General features: G+C 37.7%; 1 protein-coding gene across 1 annotated transcript in view; it reads right to left on the bottom strand.

Annotated features, from left to right (window-relative positions):
* The window catches only part of EXOC6 (exocyst complex component 6), a 165,161-nt gene that overhangs the window by 28,477 nt on the left and 119,093 nt on the right, over nucleotides 1-17,591 (bottom strand). Inside the window, exon 20 of the mRNA XM_049790835.1 lies at nucleotides 9,380-9,453. Coding sequence (XP_049646792.1) covers nucleotides 9,380-9,453 — 74 coding nt within the window. The remainder of the gene's footprint in view (nucleotides 1-9,379; nucleotides 9,454-17,591) is intronic.

Here is a 17,591-nt window from a genome sequence, read left to right as displayed (position 1 = left end):
CTGAAGGGATGACTCCCAAGCACTAAACCGAAAGGAGTCCCTGCACACCACTGAGTGTAGCCCCAAAACAGTTTAACTTTTCTGATGTTCACTCAAGCATACTAAAAGTACTTGGATTTTGTCTTCTACCATCTTGGGCCTCTTCTAATTTTGTGTGATCTTTATCTAATATCTTCTATATATGTACAGATATATGTATAATATAAACTTAAGTCATTATTTTTTTAAATATATTGATCCAGAACTATTCAAAATTCCCATAAAATGGTGCCAGAGGGATGGAGTGATATCACAGCATGTAGGATATTTGTTTTGCATGCAACCAACCCAGGTTCAATTCCTGGCATCCCATTTAGTCCCCAAAACTCCACCAGCAGTAATACCTGAGCACAGAGCCAGGATTAAGTCTTAAACACAGTCGAATATATGCAATCCCTAAACCCAAAAAGCTGAAAATGAACAAAATAACAAGCAGACAAACTATATTTCTTTAAAACAGCACTTCCTAATGTATGTTTCACAAAATATAAATCAAAATGAGTAAGGGAAGTATTGTGTGGTAAGTTTGGGAAATTCAGTTCTGTAGAATCTTTGATTCTAATTCAGTTTAATCTTCAGTTTAATTCTAATGTATATGGAGGTCTCTTATGAAAAGATTAGAGTATAAAGTACTTTTTATAAGCAATTTTTTCTCATTTGGAGAAAACCAGTGCTACTGGAAAAACACTTTGGAAAATACTGCTTTAGGAATGTAATGAGAGACTGACTAACATTCTTTGGACAAGACTGTTTCATTAGTTTCAAACCTACTTAACTGCACTATCATCCAACCTGTCTATACTTTTCCCTGTTGTCTAAGAGATTATCAAGATACTGTCAAATGCAGCAATACTATTTTACCAGTTTAATTATCACAAAGTGAAATAGGACCAGAGAAAGAATATTAGGTTTAGTGAACCATGGGTACTTAATCTACTGTGAGACTTTTGCTCAATAAGAAGCTATGAAAATGAGAAATTCTTTAAACGTCTGCTAAATTAGCATTTTAAAAAAAGTTTTGGTGATTTAAAAATCTTTATGGGGGGGCCGGGCGGTGGCGCTGGAGGTAAGGTGCCTGCCTTGCCTGCGCTAGCCTAGGACGGACCGCGGTTCGATCCCCCGGCGTCCCATAGGGTCCCCCAAGAAGCCAGGAGCAACTTCTGAGCGCATAGCCAGGAGTAACCCTGAGCGTCACAGGGTGTGGCCCAAAAGCCAAAAAAAAAAAAAAATCTTTATGGGGTCAGGTAGACAGCTCAGAAAGCTGGAGTGCATAGAGCTCTTAAGCTCTGGTACTAATGACCCCCAGTGCTCTACCAAATATATCCCCAGGGGGCCCCAGCACCAGTGGGTCAAAGATGGAGATCAACTGATGTCTTAGAGCATTTCTCTGATAAATGTAAGGCTGTGAGTTCAAATCCTTGTGCCACTGTATGCAATGAGGAATTCTGACAGACACACTGGGAATCCCCTCAGTGAAGGGGCAAAAATAAAAGTAAGTAGTTCCATAAATAATCACTGTATTATGTATTATATAGCCTTATAAAAGGAATAGATTTTTAAGTTTGTCATACATAACCAAAAGAATGTTAAAATATTTATCTGAAATCAATTTGAAAGATCTTTCACAAAATAGACACAGTAAAAGGAAACTGATACAGACCAAAATCAAAATTAGTAACTTGATTTTAAAACTGGGAAATAGAATGACTGGATATTTTTTGGATAAAAGTTTATATATGAATGGCACACCTCAGTGTATTATGTTCCAAGATCAATCACACCTACCAGAGAAATCACTTTTTAAAATGTGTACACATCAGTCATGTTCACACAGCACACGGAAAATTGGCATAATGTAGTGTTTTATTGCTAATCTTTCACCTGGTATATGGAGTCAGTGTGCTTTAATATATTGTTGAGATAACTGGCTTCCATTAACAAGCATGTGATTGGCAGGATGCTAGTCTTCTCACTCACAGGTCTGCTATTTCCTTTTCTTAGAAGAGGGCAGTTCTGATGATCCATCTTTTAGCTACAGTCTCTCATTGAATCCCAATTCTCTTGCCGTCAGCTTTGATATGGCTCTAACTTTCCTCTTGTATCAGCTCATTCTTGTCATCAACTCCTCTATTCAGAACAGCAAATATCAGGAGTTTGACCTCAGGGCAAAGTCCGGGTGGGCAGGTAAAATTTGACCACTGGACCTACTTCCTAATCTTTCATACCCAGCAATTCATGAAGCAGTATCAAATTCAAACTAAAAAACAGAAGCATGACCCCTTATAAGTACTATGAAAAGGGCTCTTTTGCCTTTCTAAGTATACTTGAAAAGAACTGTCAACCACCCTATTAAGACAGAAATGGATCACAGACTAGAAAAAAAATAAAGGAAAGTGCCGAAATTCAACTGCAATGTAAATAAAAGTGTTAGCACTCTCTTTATGCTTGATGATATACTACTTCATATAAAAGTGTTAATATGTCAAGAAATCTCTATAAAGACAGGAACATAAAAACAATACAGAAATACTAAGGTATTTTTATTCAAATATCCACTGAAAGTTGTCACAAAAATCTTAATATTGCATCATATGAGACTTTGGTTTTCAAAACTAATTTTATATTTAGCCAGTTACCATATTTGGCATTTACTCACTTAATGTTTATAAACTAATATGAAAAATATATATGTGAAAATAACTTATCCTTATCAATTGATATTAAATTCAGACCTCTGAAACCATAAAATTCAAGTTCTCATAGCGGTTCAGAATCTAAATACAAGAATTATTTGAATCTTATAGTCTTAAAATACAAAAGTACAAAAAAGAAAGTATTTTTAAAAGAATAATATTAAAATTTAGTAAATTACATCTTAGGCACTATTTCTGTTGAGGTGCAGAAGTTTCTCAGCTTAATATAGTCCCATCTGTTTATTTCTGCTTCCACTTGTTTCCTCCTTGAAGATGCCTTTAGGCTCAATGACATATAGTGTTTTACCTATGTGTTGTTCTATGTATCTTATGGTTTCAGGCCTGATACACAAAAGTCACCCACAGAATGGGAGAAACTATTCACCTAATACCCATCGCACAAGGGGCTAATATAGAAAATATCCAAGGTACTGATAGAACTTAACGAGAGAAAAAAAAACATACAGCCCCATCAAAAAACGGGCAGAAGAAATGAACAGACACTTCCTCAAAGAAGAAATACAAATAGCCAAAAGACACATGAAAAAAAAAATGCTCCACATCATCTGGGAGGTGCAAATAAAACTACAATGAGGTACCATCTCACACCACAGTGACTGACACACATCACAAAGAACAAGAACAATCAGTGCTGGCTGGGATTTGGGGAGAAAGGAACTCTTATTCACTGCTGGTGGGAATGCCCTCTACTCCAGCCTTTATGGAAAACAATATGGAGATTCCTCAAAAAACTCTGAATTTGAGGTCCCATATGATCCAGCTATACCACTCCTAGGGATATACCCTACAAATACAATTCAAAAATCTCTTCCTCTCACACCTATATTCATTGAAACACTATTTATAATAGCCAGACTCTGGAAACAACCAAGATACCCTTCAACAGATGAATGGCTAAAGAAACTGTGGTACATATACACAATGGAATATTATGCAGCCATCAGGAGAGAAGAAGTCATGAGATTTTCCTGTACATGTATGTACATGGAATCTATTATGTTGAGTGAAATAAGTCAGAGGGAGAGGGATAGACACAGAATAATCTCACTCATCTATGAATTTTAAGAAAAATTAAAGACGTTATTGTAATAAGGCCCAGAGACAATAGAGTTAAGGGCTGGAAGGGCCGTTAGGACCAGCTAACAATTTGAAGCTCACCACAAAGAGTGGTAAATACTGTTAGGGAAATAACTACACTAACAACTAGCATGACAATGTTAAAGAATGAGGGAAGTAGAATGTCTGTTGCGAATACAGGCAGGGGTGGGGAAGAGGAGGCATTGGTGGTGGGAATATTGCTTTGGGGAAGGGGAGTATTCTGTTTATGAGTGAAACCCAACTACAAACATGCTTGTAATCATGGTGCTTAAATATTTATTAATTTAAAAAATTTAGTAAATTAAAATAGCATTATGAAAAAATGACTTTGAGAACCTCCCCGTTTTTTGTTTTGGGGACACACCTGGCAGTGCTCAGGGCTTGCTCCTGGCTCTTAGTACTGGGATCACTCCTAATAGGGTTTGGGGTACCAAATAGGCTGCTGGGGATCTAACTCAGGTTGGCTGTGTTCAGGACAAGTGCCTGAGACCTTTTGTGATAGAAAAATTAGTTCATCACGTTTTTTTTAATCCATTAGTTACTTCAGCTATATATTAACTGCAATCATTTACAATTGTTTTAGTTTCATCCAGATAAAATCTTTCAGTACTTTTTTGTTTGTTTGTTTTGAGAGGGTCACACCCTGCGGCGTTCAGGGCGTTGCACTTAGAAATCACTCCTGGCAGGCTCAGGGATGCTGGGAATCGAACCAGGGTCTGTCAGGTGTTGGCCATGTGCAAGGCAAATGCTCTACCACTGTGCTATTGCTCTGGCCCCAAAATTTTTTAACATATTTAATATATTTAATAATTCTAAATGTTTCCATTTTTTTTTTTTTGGTTTTTGGTTTTTGGGCCACACCCGGCGGTGCTCAGGGGTTACTCCTGGCTGTCTGCTCAGAAATAGCTCCTGGCAGGCACAGGGGACCATATGGGACACCGGAATTCGAACCAACCACCTTAGGTCCTGGATCGGCTGCATGCAAGGCAAACATCGCTGTGCTATCTCTCCAGGCCCAAATGTTTCAATTTTTTATTCACTTAAAAGTCTCTTAAAAATTACATTGTGGGGCTGGAGGGTAGAGCCAGGAGTAACTCCTGAGTGCCTCCATGTGTGCCCCCCATCCAATAACATTGAACTGAAAAGACAATATAGCAGCTAAGGCACTTGTCTTGCATTCAGATTACCTGGGTTTATCCCTGGTACTGCATTTGGTTCTCCAAGCACAATCAAAAGTGACCCTTAAGCACAGAGCCAGTAGTAAGCCAGAGCACCACTGGGTATAGTCCCAAACAAACAAAACAAAACAAAATTACATTAAATGAGCTGGAGAGATAGTACAGGTGTTAAACTCTTGCCTTTCACAGAACCAACTGCATTTGATTTCTGGTTCTCCAAACTCTGCCAAGAGTGATCCCTGAGTGCAGAGCAAGGAGTAAGCCCTAAATGCTACCAGGTATATCCCAAAATATTAAACAAACCACAAAGACTGAAGATGCTTTTCAATATTTATAACTACTCCTCAATAGCACTTCTATAGGAAGGTCTACATTTGATTAAAAAGTCCACTTTGCTGTCAAATGAGGATTGTACTTGCAGGAAGAAAGTACCTAGGATCAGTTTAATCTGCACTGTGCTAACTACAAATCAAGGAACTAAATCTTCACCATTTCCTTTTTTCACCCTTTTCCTTTCTATTATATTTGAAGTAACGTAGCTACAACAGTGTTTATATTCATGCTAATGGTATACGTAATTACTGTCCTTCCTCCACCACCAAAGTGCCCAAAGAACATCCTACCTCTGTCCTATTGTCACTACTAATCTACTTCTTCCTTGAATCCAACAATTTCATAAAATATATACTATTAAGAATCCAACAATTGGGACTGGGGGTTAAAAAGAATCCAACAATAATATTACAAACTAGTTAACTATATAAATTCAAACAAAACAGAATTTTCTCTATTTAAAATTTTCTGTGAATAAATTATGAACCTTTCTTGACATATGATGAAATTGTTTAAGACAAATTTTTTTTAATAATGAGAGATGGGCCATATCCTTGGCAGAGCAAAAGGTCAACTCTTGGCTGTTTTCAGGGGTTATTCCTATGGGTGCTCAGGGGACAATATGCATTTCTGGGGATCAAACATGTCAGCAAATGCAATGTAAGAACCTTAACCCCTGAATTATCTCTCTGGCCAAAATCAGGTTTGTTTTCTTTAGGTGGGGTTACACTCAGCAATGCTCAGAGGTTACTCCTGGCTTTGCACTCGGGAATTACTCCTGGCACTGTTCAGGGAACCGTATGTGATGCCAGTGAGTGAACTTGGATTGGCTGCATGCAAAAAAAAATGTCCTACAACTGTATTATCATTTGGCTTCAAAATTACTTTTTATAAACATGAAATAATATTTAATATTTTCATCTGGGTTTTTGTTAAGCTAAAAATACCATCAGTCAAAAATGCTTTGAAGTGTATTCAATTAACCTAATTTATCACACATCAAAACTTATCCTTGCCTAACTCTAACAAGCCTGGTTGGGCAAAAATCACCAAACATAAAACTTATATTGAATATTTAAAAAATTCATACATTCCATTGAATACTGAAAGTGAGAAGATGCCTGTGAGTATTAGTAGCAGCTGTTTCCCCCATGATCATGCTGTTGCCACCTATTCTTCTGAGAAAGAGTCATACTGCAGAGCACTAACCCAAGAAAAGGTAAAAAAAAAAATGAAATATGGTTTCTACTGAATGCATACAGTACTTTTGCACCATAGTGAAGGTAAAAATCATAAGTTGAAGCAATGTAAATCACAAACTATCAGTATTCATACATAATGGGACCTAGCTTGAAATTACAAACTTTTTTAACCAAAGAACATACGCTTAAGACCCTTTAACAGGAAAACTCACTCTTATAAGTAGTCATAATTAAACTGAAAAATGAATGATACAACTAAACTTATTTTCAAATTTGAAAGGTTTCCCCTTTTTTTGTGTGTAATAAATCATCTTGTTCAAGGCTGCAACAGAGAGATTTCCTTCTGAGGACTAATTTTGTAGACTGGAAATGCAAGGCAGGCAGAATGGATCATCTTAATTTTGGAGGAGACACACCTGGCAGCATGCAGGGGTTACTCCTGGTTCTTTGCTCAGGAATCACTCCTGGCAGGCTCAAAGGACCATATGTGATGTCAAGATCAAACCTAGGTTGGCCTCTGCAAGGCAAGAGCCCTACCCACTACGCTTTTGCTCTGGCCCTATCATCTTCATTTTCATCCCCAATTTACTAAAGCAAATCATTTAGTTTATATAAGAAAATAATACTTTGTTAGCATAATATATGATCACTAATTGCAAACAAATAAATACAAATATATTCCATACATTCAGTATGTTGCTGGCAAAACTGGAACCCAAGTGGCTTTTTTTAGTGCTTTTTATAAAGATGAAACGAGGCCCCTTTAAAAAAATACTTTAATTACCACTTACCTGTAAACAGGAAATATAAAATATATTATTTCCTGCCTATCAAGGGGGAATACTTGGGAATGGATGGGAATCCAGGACAATTGTGGAGAGCATTTTTACATTGGTGGTGGGATTGGTATTGGAACATGAGTGGCAGAAACACATGTATTATGTGCAACTATGCAATAATGGACTTTAAATAAAGTAATTTATAAAAAATAAAAGTATATTAAGTCCTATTAAAAAACAAAAGACATGTTAGGGCCAGAGTGATACCACAGCAGGTAAGGTGTTTGTCTTACACGCAACTGACCCGAGTTTGATCCCCAGCATCCTATATGGTTCTCCAAGCCTGCCACCAGTAATTTATGACAATGGTGCCAGGAATAACCCGTGAGCATCACTCAGTGTGGCCCCCAAACAAAAATAAACCAAACCAAGAAAAGCAAAAGACATGAAGGTATACCATGTGTTTTCATATGGCTATATTCTAAATTCTCCTAAACTGGGGAATAAAGTTTTGCTTTTCTAGGAGTTCCACAGGATGAAACTATCTCCTATTATTTTTGAATTTATTTAAAGCAAATAACCAGTAGACAAAAGCTCACAAATACATACTGAACATTGGATTAAAACTGGAGCAAAGGGGGCTAGAGAGATAGCATGGAGGTAAGGCATTTGCCTTTCATGCAGAAGGACAGTGGTTTGAATCCCGGAATCCCATGTGGTCCCCTGTGCCTGCCAGGGGCAATTTCTGAGCATGGAGCCAAGAGTAATCCCTGAGTGCTGCCGGGTGTGACCCAAAAACAAAACAAAAAAAACAAAAAACAAAAACAAAAAAACTGGAATAAAAACATTTTGTTGAAATCAGGTTCCATAACTGCTCAACCTGGTCCTTTTTCAAACATCACTGTGGTAGAATCCATTCAAATAACTGGTTGAACCCTGTAGGACAGTCACTTCCAACCCACATAGGGATGGGGTTATCAAGAGACCAATATAACAATGGTTTCAGTTTCATCTCTATTTGGTTTTTCGTGACAAATGTAGTCAGTTCTGTTATCAACTCCAGCATTTCTGAGCTCTCTAACTGGGATCTACCCCTCCATACTCTTGTGCCTCCCTTCTTTACTAAGATTCTTAAACCCAGGATTACGAAGGGAAAGGAAAAGAAAAAAAAAAAAAAAGAAAGAAAGAAAAAAATATATAAGGGGGCTGGAGCCATAGCACAGGGGTAAGGGGTTTGCCTTGCATGCTGCCCATCTAGGACAGATTTGATCCCCTAGCGTCCCTCATATGGTCTCCCAAGGCAGAAGTGATTTCTGAGTGCATAGCCAGAAGTAACCCCTGAGCGTCAAACAGGTGTGACCCCCAAAACCAAACAAACAAACAAACAAAAAATATATATATATAAGGGGAAAAATAAAGAAAAGACTAAAAAAATAAGGTCCTTAAGATGATTAAAAACAGGTAACTGGAAAAAACAAGACAAAATAGATGTCAGTAATAAAATTAATAGAAGAGATAAAAATTAATTTTATCAGTATTACATTAGTAGTAATAATTTAAAATAAATAAAAATAATTTTTGACCAGAAAATAATTGTTAATGTATAATTACCATCTCAGAATTATTTTATTATTCTTTCTAGAGGCATACAGAAAACTAGTAAGAATAGCAATTTACCATTAATATTTTATGCCAGAAGTTCCCCTCTAGTCTGTTAGATTTAACTTGATAGTAATGTTGTATTAAGATTTATAAAGTAATAACTAAAAATTTCATTAAGCAAAAATAGGAAGTTATTATTGACTCATATGCTTAGCACGCTATGACTAAGTTAAATATTCACTGATGAGAATGTTCCATGAAGTAGCAGCACCGAATGAACATTGGGCCAAATTTATCATATTTATCAAATGTATATATTCATCAAAAATGTATTTATCAAAGAATCAGTTTCTGAAGGACAAACAAGCATTTCTATAGCATAGGAAAAAATGCAAAAGAAAGCAACAAATGAGAAGTGCATAATTACATCTTACTTGTCTGAGGTCAATGAATGCTAGTTGCAGGGTATCCCCTTGGAATCCTGGCACAGGCTCAGAGCTGGCAAACACTAATTGAAGGGGAAAAAATAATGAAATCATAGTGATAAAATATGTAAGAGAGTAATTAATTTCTACTCAAGATTATACATAGTTATACAAACACATAATCATGTCAAATGAAGACTATTTATAGCCTTCAATTCCCCCTCTCCATAACCAATACCACAAATATTTTAATAATTTTAAACTTATAATCTGCCATTTAATCACTGTAATCTTTAATTACAATACATTTAGGATGGTTATCCTACCATAAAATTCGGCATTAGTAATATACATCAATCAAGGAAAGTTTTCTCTTTTCTGCCTTAGTTAAATGATTATAGGAGCTTTTTGAAACTATACCAGCTTCATGGCTGTCAACATATCTAAAACATTTGCTCTATAAAATGTCAACACTGGTTAAAGCAGTAATAGACAGGAAGTAGGGTTCCCATGAAGACAACAGGTAAAACAGTGGGTTTGAAGTAGGAAAATGAAGAGGCTAGAACAACAATGTCTCACTCCTGCTTTAAGGTTAGCTTTTTCAAAAGGAATCCTAGTTCTTTAAAAACTAAAATGTGAGGGGCTGGAGAGATAGGATGGGCGTTTGCCCTGCATGCAGAAGGATGGTGGCTCGAATCCCAGTATCTCATATGGTCCCCCAAGCCTGGCAGGAGTGATTTCTGAGCATAGAGCCAGGAGTAAGTCCTGAGCGCTGCGGGGTGTGACCCAAAAACCAAAAAAAAAAAAAAATCACAAAACTAAAATATGAGCTGAACTGATAGTATAACAGGTAGGACTTGCACAAAGCTGACCTGGGCTCAATCCCAGCATCCCATATGGACCCCTGAGCACTGCCAGGAGTAATTCCCGAGTAGTGTCAGAAGTAATCCCCAAGTACCAAATGATGTGGTCCCCAAACAAATAAAAATAACCTAAAATATACTTTATGACAAGATTGTCATACATGTCAAAATATACATCTCAAATAAATACATCTCGAAATACTTTTCTACTTAAAAAAATGTAGTACTAGGAATAACAAGGCTTGGTAAGAAGTAAGCTATTCTAAAATTAGTTATCTGGAAGATAAAATGATCCACAGAAGAGCTAGCATTTTACATACACATTTCTGAGTAATAAAACCTGCAATTATCCCTTCCCATTAGTATTTCAGTTTCTTACAGAACATTCTAGATTCTCCATTTGTAAATTTACCTGGGACAGTATTTTATAAACCATTTAATTTTACAGCTTACAGATTTTGAGGGGAAATAACAAAATTAAATCTATACTTTGAATTCTATATAAAATATAGTTCAGATTACAGGGGTCTCAAACTCAATTTACCTGGGGGCCACAGGAGGCAAAGTCGGGGTGATCCTTGAGTGCAAAGTCAGTAGTAAGCCTTGAACATTGGGGGGTGTGACCCAAACAACTAAAACAAAACAAAACAAAAAAAGATTCCTCTAGAGCAAGGCCACAAAATGCTGTACGGAGGGCCGGCCGTGAGTTTGAGACCCCTGGTTTAGAAAAACTCAAAATCAACAGAATAATAAAGACATAAAAGACTATTTGACATTGGAGAAAATGAAGAGATTATTTTTTACTTTTTGATTTTTGAGCCATACCTGGCAATGCTCAAGGCTTTGTATAGGGGTCACTCCTTAGGGGCTCAGTGGATCATATATGTAGTACTGGGAACTGAATTTTGGGCTGGCCATATATAAGGAAAATGTCTTACCCACTTTCTATCTCTCTGCCCCTACCCCAAGAATGAAGAATTTAAAATTTTATTCTTTTCTGTTGTTTATATTTAAGAGGGGCTAGAGCAGTGGCATGGAGTGGTAAGACGTCTGCCTTGCCTGTGCTAGCCTAGGAAGGACAGACCATGCATGGTTTGAGCCCCCGATGTCTCACATGGCCCCCAAGCCAGGAGCGATTTCTGAACGCACAACCAGGAGTAACCCTGAGTGTCACCGGGTGTGCCCCAAAATAACAACAACAACAACAAAAATATTGTGTTTTATTTTGGGGGTACACATAAAAATGCTCAGAAGTTGCTCTGGCTCTGCAGTCAATTACTTCTGATAATATGCAGGGGACTGTTCAGGTCAGCCAGGTGCAAGGCAAATGCTCTACCTGCTGTACAACCTGTTTCCTCTTCTTCCCCCATCCCACCTTGTTGTGTTAAAATGATCATCTTAAGCAGTTCTGGTGTGATTTTGGGATCTTAATATAAAATCACAACACTTCTTTTGTCTTATTTTTTTCCCTTTTGAGTCCACTAAATGCTATTCAAACTTTCTCATTTTTCCAGATCACAATTCTTTTTTGTTTGCTTTATTTTGGGAACATATCCAACTATTACCAGGGCTTAGACCTGGCTTTTCATTCAGGGATCAAACCTGGCAGACTCGAAGAACCATATAGGGATTGATCCCAGGATTGAACCAGATCGACCGCTTTCAAGGCAACATCCTATCCTGCACTATATCTCTCTGGCCCTAGATCACCATTAAGAACTAATATTATTCCATTTATAATCCCTAGGGCTACTATAATATTGGCTCATTTTACTTACATGAAATAGTTTGAAATACTATATAGTTTAAGTTTATATGTCTACATTTGATGATTTCATGCCTTCTTTCTCGAAAACTAATAAATTTTTACTTCCTGTTTTCTTACTTATATAACACTATCTTTTTTGTTTGTTTGTTTTGGGGTCACACCCAGCAGCACTCAGGGGTCACTCCTGGTTCTATGCTCAGAAATCGCTCCTGGAAGGCTTGGGGGACCATATGGGATGCTGGGATTTGCACCACCATTCGTCCTGAATTGGCTGCATGCAAGGCAAATGCCCTACCGCTGTGCTATCTCTCCTGCCCTATAACACTATCTTTAATCTTCTTGATCTAGTAAATCAACTAAATAATTACCATAATTATGTCTAATTAATTAAGAACAAATATAGCCTAATGAAAGTCTCTGACATATATCAGGTTAACAGGTCTTATCCATGTTTTTGAGTAAATTTGCCTTCTGAGCATAAAAAAATCTTTTGAATATTTAGAGGGTCATTCTTATTTCATAGTTCTCTACCTGGTTATTAAGTAAGATATTATCCCAATGATTATACTATCCTCTGGAAAACTAAAATTTACTCAACAAAATCATGAACCTTTTTACCTGGATATTGTCTTTTAATATAATGATCTTTTATACTGAGCATTCTCTGAGCATAGTCCAGATAAATGAGTAATCGTTTTCTCTAGTTCCTAATAAAATTTTATTTCAAGTACTTCTATCTCCAGAAATTTTATGCACTTTTGTAATCTATCCTTTTTCTTCATCCTCACTTCCTTATTTAAAACACATCTTATGGATGTGAAAAATAAAATCTTAGTTAACCTAATCCAACAACATATCAAAAAAATCATACACGTCAAGTGGAATTCATCCCAGGGATGCAGGATGGTTCAACATATACAAATCAATTAACATAATGCACCACATTAATAAGAAAAAAGTTAAGAACTATATAATCATATCAATGAATGCAGAGTAACTTTTGACAAGATCCAACATTCAATCATGATAAAAATCCTCATTAAAACAGGGGTGGAAGGAACTTTCCTAAAGATAGTAAGGACTAGGGTATAACAATCCCACAACTACCGTATTTGCTGGCGTATAAGATGACCCCCTAATTTTGCAGTTAAAACATAGGTTTAGGCCTATATTCATTGCATAAGACAGAACATCTCTATGCTACAATTGTATATACTACAGAGAGCCAATCACAACAAGCAAAGGTTCAAAGGTTATACTGTCATAGACTTCCTCTCTGACTCTGGCCAATCTGAGCAGGCGTTTGACAGTGTAAATTCGGGTCCAGAACACTGTCTAATTTGCATGCATAAAAAGCCTGCTTGGATTGTATTCTTGGTGCAGATTTTTAAAAAGGACAGAACTAAATATGCAAGCCAAAGTCAACAACAATGGAATCAAGAGACAGAAACTCTAACAACCTAAACTTTAAATGGGACTGTTAAGACTGGAAGGCAGAGGGTATTGGTTGGGATACACTCTAGGAACATGGTGGAGGGAGATCAACATTGGTGGTGGGATTAGCCCTGATTCTTTGTATGTCTGAAACCCAACTATGAAGGACTTTGTAAATCACAATGATTTCAATAAAATTAAATTAAATTAAAAAATAAAATGCATTCAGTCCTATTTGCTTCTATCTACTAAACAATCTCAATCTGAATCTGGCTCTCATTCAAGTTATCATCATTCCCTATATGGATAACAAACATACTTTTTTTAATGAAAATAATTTTTTGTGTGTGTGGTTTTTGGGTCACACCCGGCAGTGCTCAGGGAAAACTCCTGGCTCCATGCTCAGAAATTGCTCCTGGCAGGCACGGGGGACCATCTGGAAAGATGGATTTGAATTGATGACCTTCTGCATGAAAGGCAAACGCCTTACCTCCATGCTATCTCTCTGGCCCCAAAAATAATTTCTTTATTTAAGCTCCACAGTTACAAACTTGTTCATAATTGGTTTTCAGCCATAAAATGCCCAACCCCCTTCACCAGTGCAACTTTCCCGACACCAATGTCCTCCATTTCTCTCCTCCTCCATCCCCTGCTTGTCTTTGAGACAGGCATTGTAATTCTCTATCATTATTTTGGTAGTTGTTGGTGTAGTTATTTCTCTAACTGTACTTAACACTTTTTGTGGTAAGCATCATATCATGGTCTGGTCCTTCTGGCCCTGATCTCTATAATCTCTGGGTATTATTACTATACTGTCTTTTATTAAGAAACACACTTCTATTTTTTTTTTGTTTTATTTTTGTTTTTTGTTTTTGGGTCACAGCTAGTGGCAGGGGTTTTGTTTTGGGGTCACAGCTAGTGGCCAGGGATTACTCAAAAATCGCTCCTGGCTCGGGGGACCTTATGGGATGACATAAATTGAACTGCAGTCCACCCTGGGTTGGCTGTGTGCAAGTCAAATGCCCTAACACTGTGCTATTGCTCTGGCCCCAAGAAACATACTTCTATCTGCTCTCCCTACTTCTTGTGAGCTTTTCTAACCACTTAGTGTGGTTTGTGCTATTTTACAATATACAACATATACAACATCGATCAATGGTTTCTCCATCTCCAAAATAAAAATGACTAAATGTCCTATGGCTTTTCACATCCTCCTACTATGGAGGCAAAACTTTCTATACCAAAGTACCAACACTTCCTTAGATTTGTTGTCTTTTGTTTCTTTTTCTTTAGTATCACCGATTCTTATACCTTATACCTATAGAGCACTTTCCCTTTTCTATCCCATAGGAAAGCTCTAACTAATCCTTTCATTAAATCGTCATCTTCAGAGGAAGACTCCCATTACCTTTTTGGTTGGTGTCGATCCAGGTCTGTGCTATGAATTATAGCACAGAGAAATTATGGTTACTATAATTTCCTAACACCAGCACCCATCTTGCTATCTAGTTATTATTTGAGTCTTCCTGACACACCATGAGCAACTTGAAAATAGTGAATGTGATTCATTTCGATAGTCCTATCGGGTGTAGTGTTCGAAGGCCAGGACCCTGTAAGTCCTTGAAGGCACCAAAGGCCATACTGAAATGCTAAGTGATGCCAAGGAACAATCTCAGAGTTTGGCTTGTGCTGGTCATGAGCTCTGCCACTCTGCATATCAACTCCATATTTTATTTTATTTTATTTTATTTTGGTTTTTGAGTCACACCCGGCAGTGCTCAGGGGTTACTCCTGGCTCTAAGCTCAGAAATCGCTCCTGGCAGGCTCGAGGGACCATGTGGGATGCTGAGATTCGAACCACCGACCTTCTGCATGCAAGGCAAACACCTTACCTCTATGCTATCTCTCAGGCCCCATATTTTATTTTTTGTTATTGCTTTGGGCCACACCTGGCTGTTCTCAGGAATTATCCCTGGCTCTGTATTCAGGGATCACTCAGGGGACCATCTGTGGTGCTGGTGATCAAATCTGGGTCAGCCACATGCAAAGCAAGTGCATTACCCACTGTACTATCTCTCATTCCCAGCTTCCCCCAATTTATTTCTAATAGGAAAATATTCTCTTCCAGTCCTCAATCAAAACATGTGTACAGGTTGGTTCAGGGGTCTTAGAAATTACTAAGAAGATAAACTAAATACTTATCCTGATAGGAGGATAGAAAATCTTCCTGAAATTAAATGTCAGGGAAGTAAGTACTTTTGCTTGTTATTTTTAGGTGACACCAGTTATGCTCATGACTTACATCTCTTTGAGTGTTTAATTATTACTCTGGTTGTGCTTGGGAGCACCATATGCAGTTCTGGGAACAGAACCCAGGCCACGAATCCATGTGCAAGAAAACCATCCATTGTACTATTTCTCTGACCCAGGAGGAGTAAGTTCTTGAAAAATTTTGTCCGAGGCAGTTATCTTTACTGCAAAGTAGTCAATATGAAGTATTTGGAAAATATCTACATTGCGTAGGAAGGACTGTCTATGGAGCTAAGAATAAAGTATGCCATGAAGCAATAGAGAAAACAGTACAAAAGATGGACAATACTGAATATGAAGAGAGTAGGCTCCAGTCTTAGATTGTATGTAGATGACAAGGCAGAACAAATAAAATGAACAGATTTTGTAACTAAGATAAATAACTAAATATGAATAAAAACGTGCATACTAAAGTTATTATTTCTTACAATCCCATTTCTAGCAATCTAAGGATTTACTAACTAAAACTTTTTGACTAGGCAAAGGAACTATGTTATGTGGTCAATATGTGCCATAGAAGGGATGACTAAGGGCACCACCTAGTGGTTTACCTGGGGTGAAGAATTCATGACTGGTAGTAGGGGGTTGGAAATACCTACTGGTTTCTAGATTTTTATTCTGTTCCTGTGGCTGGCAGTAGTGGAAAATGCAAGCATCTGGACCAATTGACCCTCTATGTTTGTCACCCTCCATTTATATACAGTATCTAGTCTTCTCCCTTTCTTGGAATTAAACACGGGCAAAGTAGCATTAATATGACAACTTAAATACCATTAAGTTATCTGGCACAAACTCAGGTAAGCAAATAGTATTGCAATATTTTTCTCATACTATCCACATAATTTTCTTTCTTTTGGGGGGGAGGGGAACATACACAGTGGTGCTCAGGGTTTTAACTGGTTCTGTGCTCTGGGATCACCCCTGATGGGGTTTAAGAAAACATATGTAGTGCCTGACCAAATCAGGGTTAACTGTGTATAAGGTAAGTGCCCTAACCACTGTACTATTTCTCTGGTCCCTCACCAAAATAACTTTCTCTGAATCCTTTTACTCTGAGTATATGCCTTTGGCAAGGCTAGAATAGATGTTCTGTGGTGTGGTCAGAACATCAATTCCAAACCCAGAAAGATGTATCACCACTTTTTGCCCCGAGTTAAATCTTTTTGTTTGGGGATTTACCCCCCCCCCCACCCTGCTCCAAAAAATTAAATGTTTTCTTTTGTTAGGGAGCCACCTAGCACTGCCAGGGCATACTACTTGCCTTGTGCTCAGTGATCATTTCTGAGGTACCTGTTGCACCATATGGGTGTCAGGATCAAACCCAAACTGATCATATACACGATTGCTCCAGCCCCTGAGTGGGTTAAGCCTTTAGTCGAAAAGAAAATATAGGGGGCCGGAGAGATAGCATGGAGGTAGGGCATTTGCATTGCATGCAGAAGGATAGTGGCTTCAATCCTGGCATCCCATATGGTCCCCTGAGCCTGCCAGGAGCAGTTTATGAGCATTGAATCAGGAGTAACCCTTGAGCACTGCTGGGTGTGACCCAAAAACCAAAAAGAAAATATTGGGCCAGAGTGATAGTCAGTGGATAGGGCATTTGCCTTGTACACAGTTGATCTGTGCTCAATCTCTATATGGTCCCCAAGTCTACTAGGAGTAATTTCTGAGTGCAGAGCCAGGAATAACAACCCCTGAGTGCCAATGGGTTTGACCCCCATACAGACAACAACAAAAAAGGAAACATAGGAAGACTTCACACCTAGAGATTCACCATTTAGCTATACTATCTCTCCCAAAATTTAAAGATCCATCAGATTTCATCATTTTCACTGACAAAAGTCAA

This window comes from Suncus etruscus, chromosome 17 (assembly GCF_024139225.1).
Source record: "Suncus etruscus isolate mSunEtr1 chromosome 17, mSunEtr1.pri.cur, whole genome shotgun sequence".
Taxonomy (NCBI): Eukaryota; Metazoa; Chordata; class Mammalia; order Eulipotyphla; family Soricidae; genus Suncus; species Suncus etruscus.
Note: the sequence above shows the minus strand (reverse complement) of the source record. Positions and strands in the feature narration are given on the sequence as shown.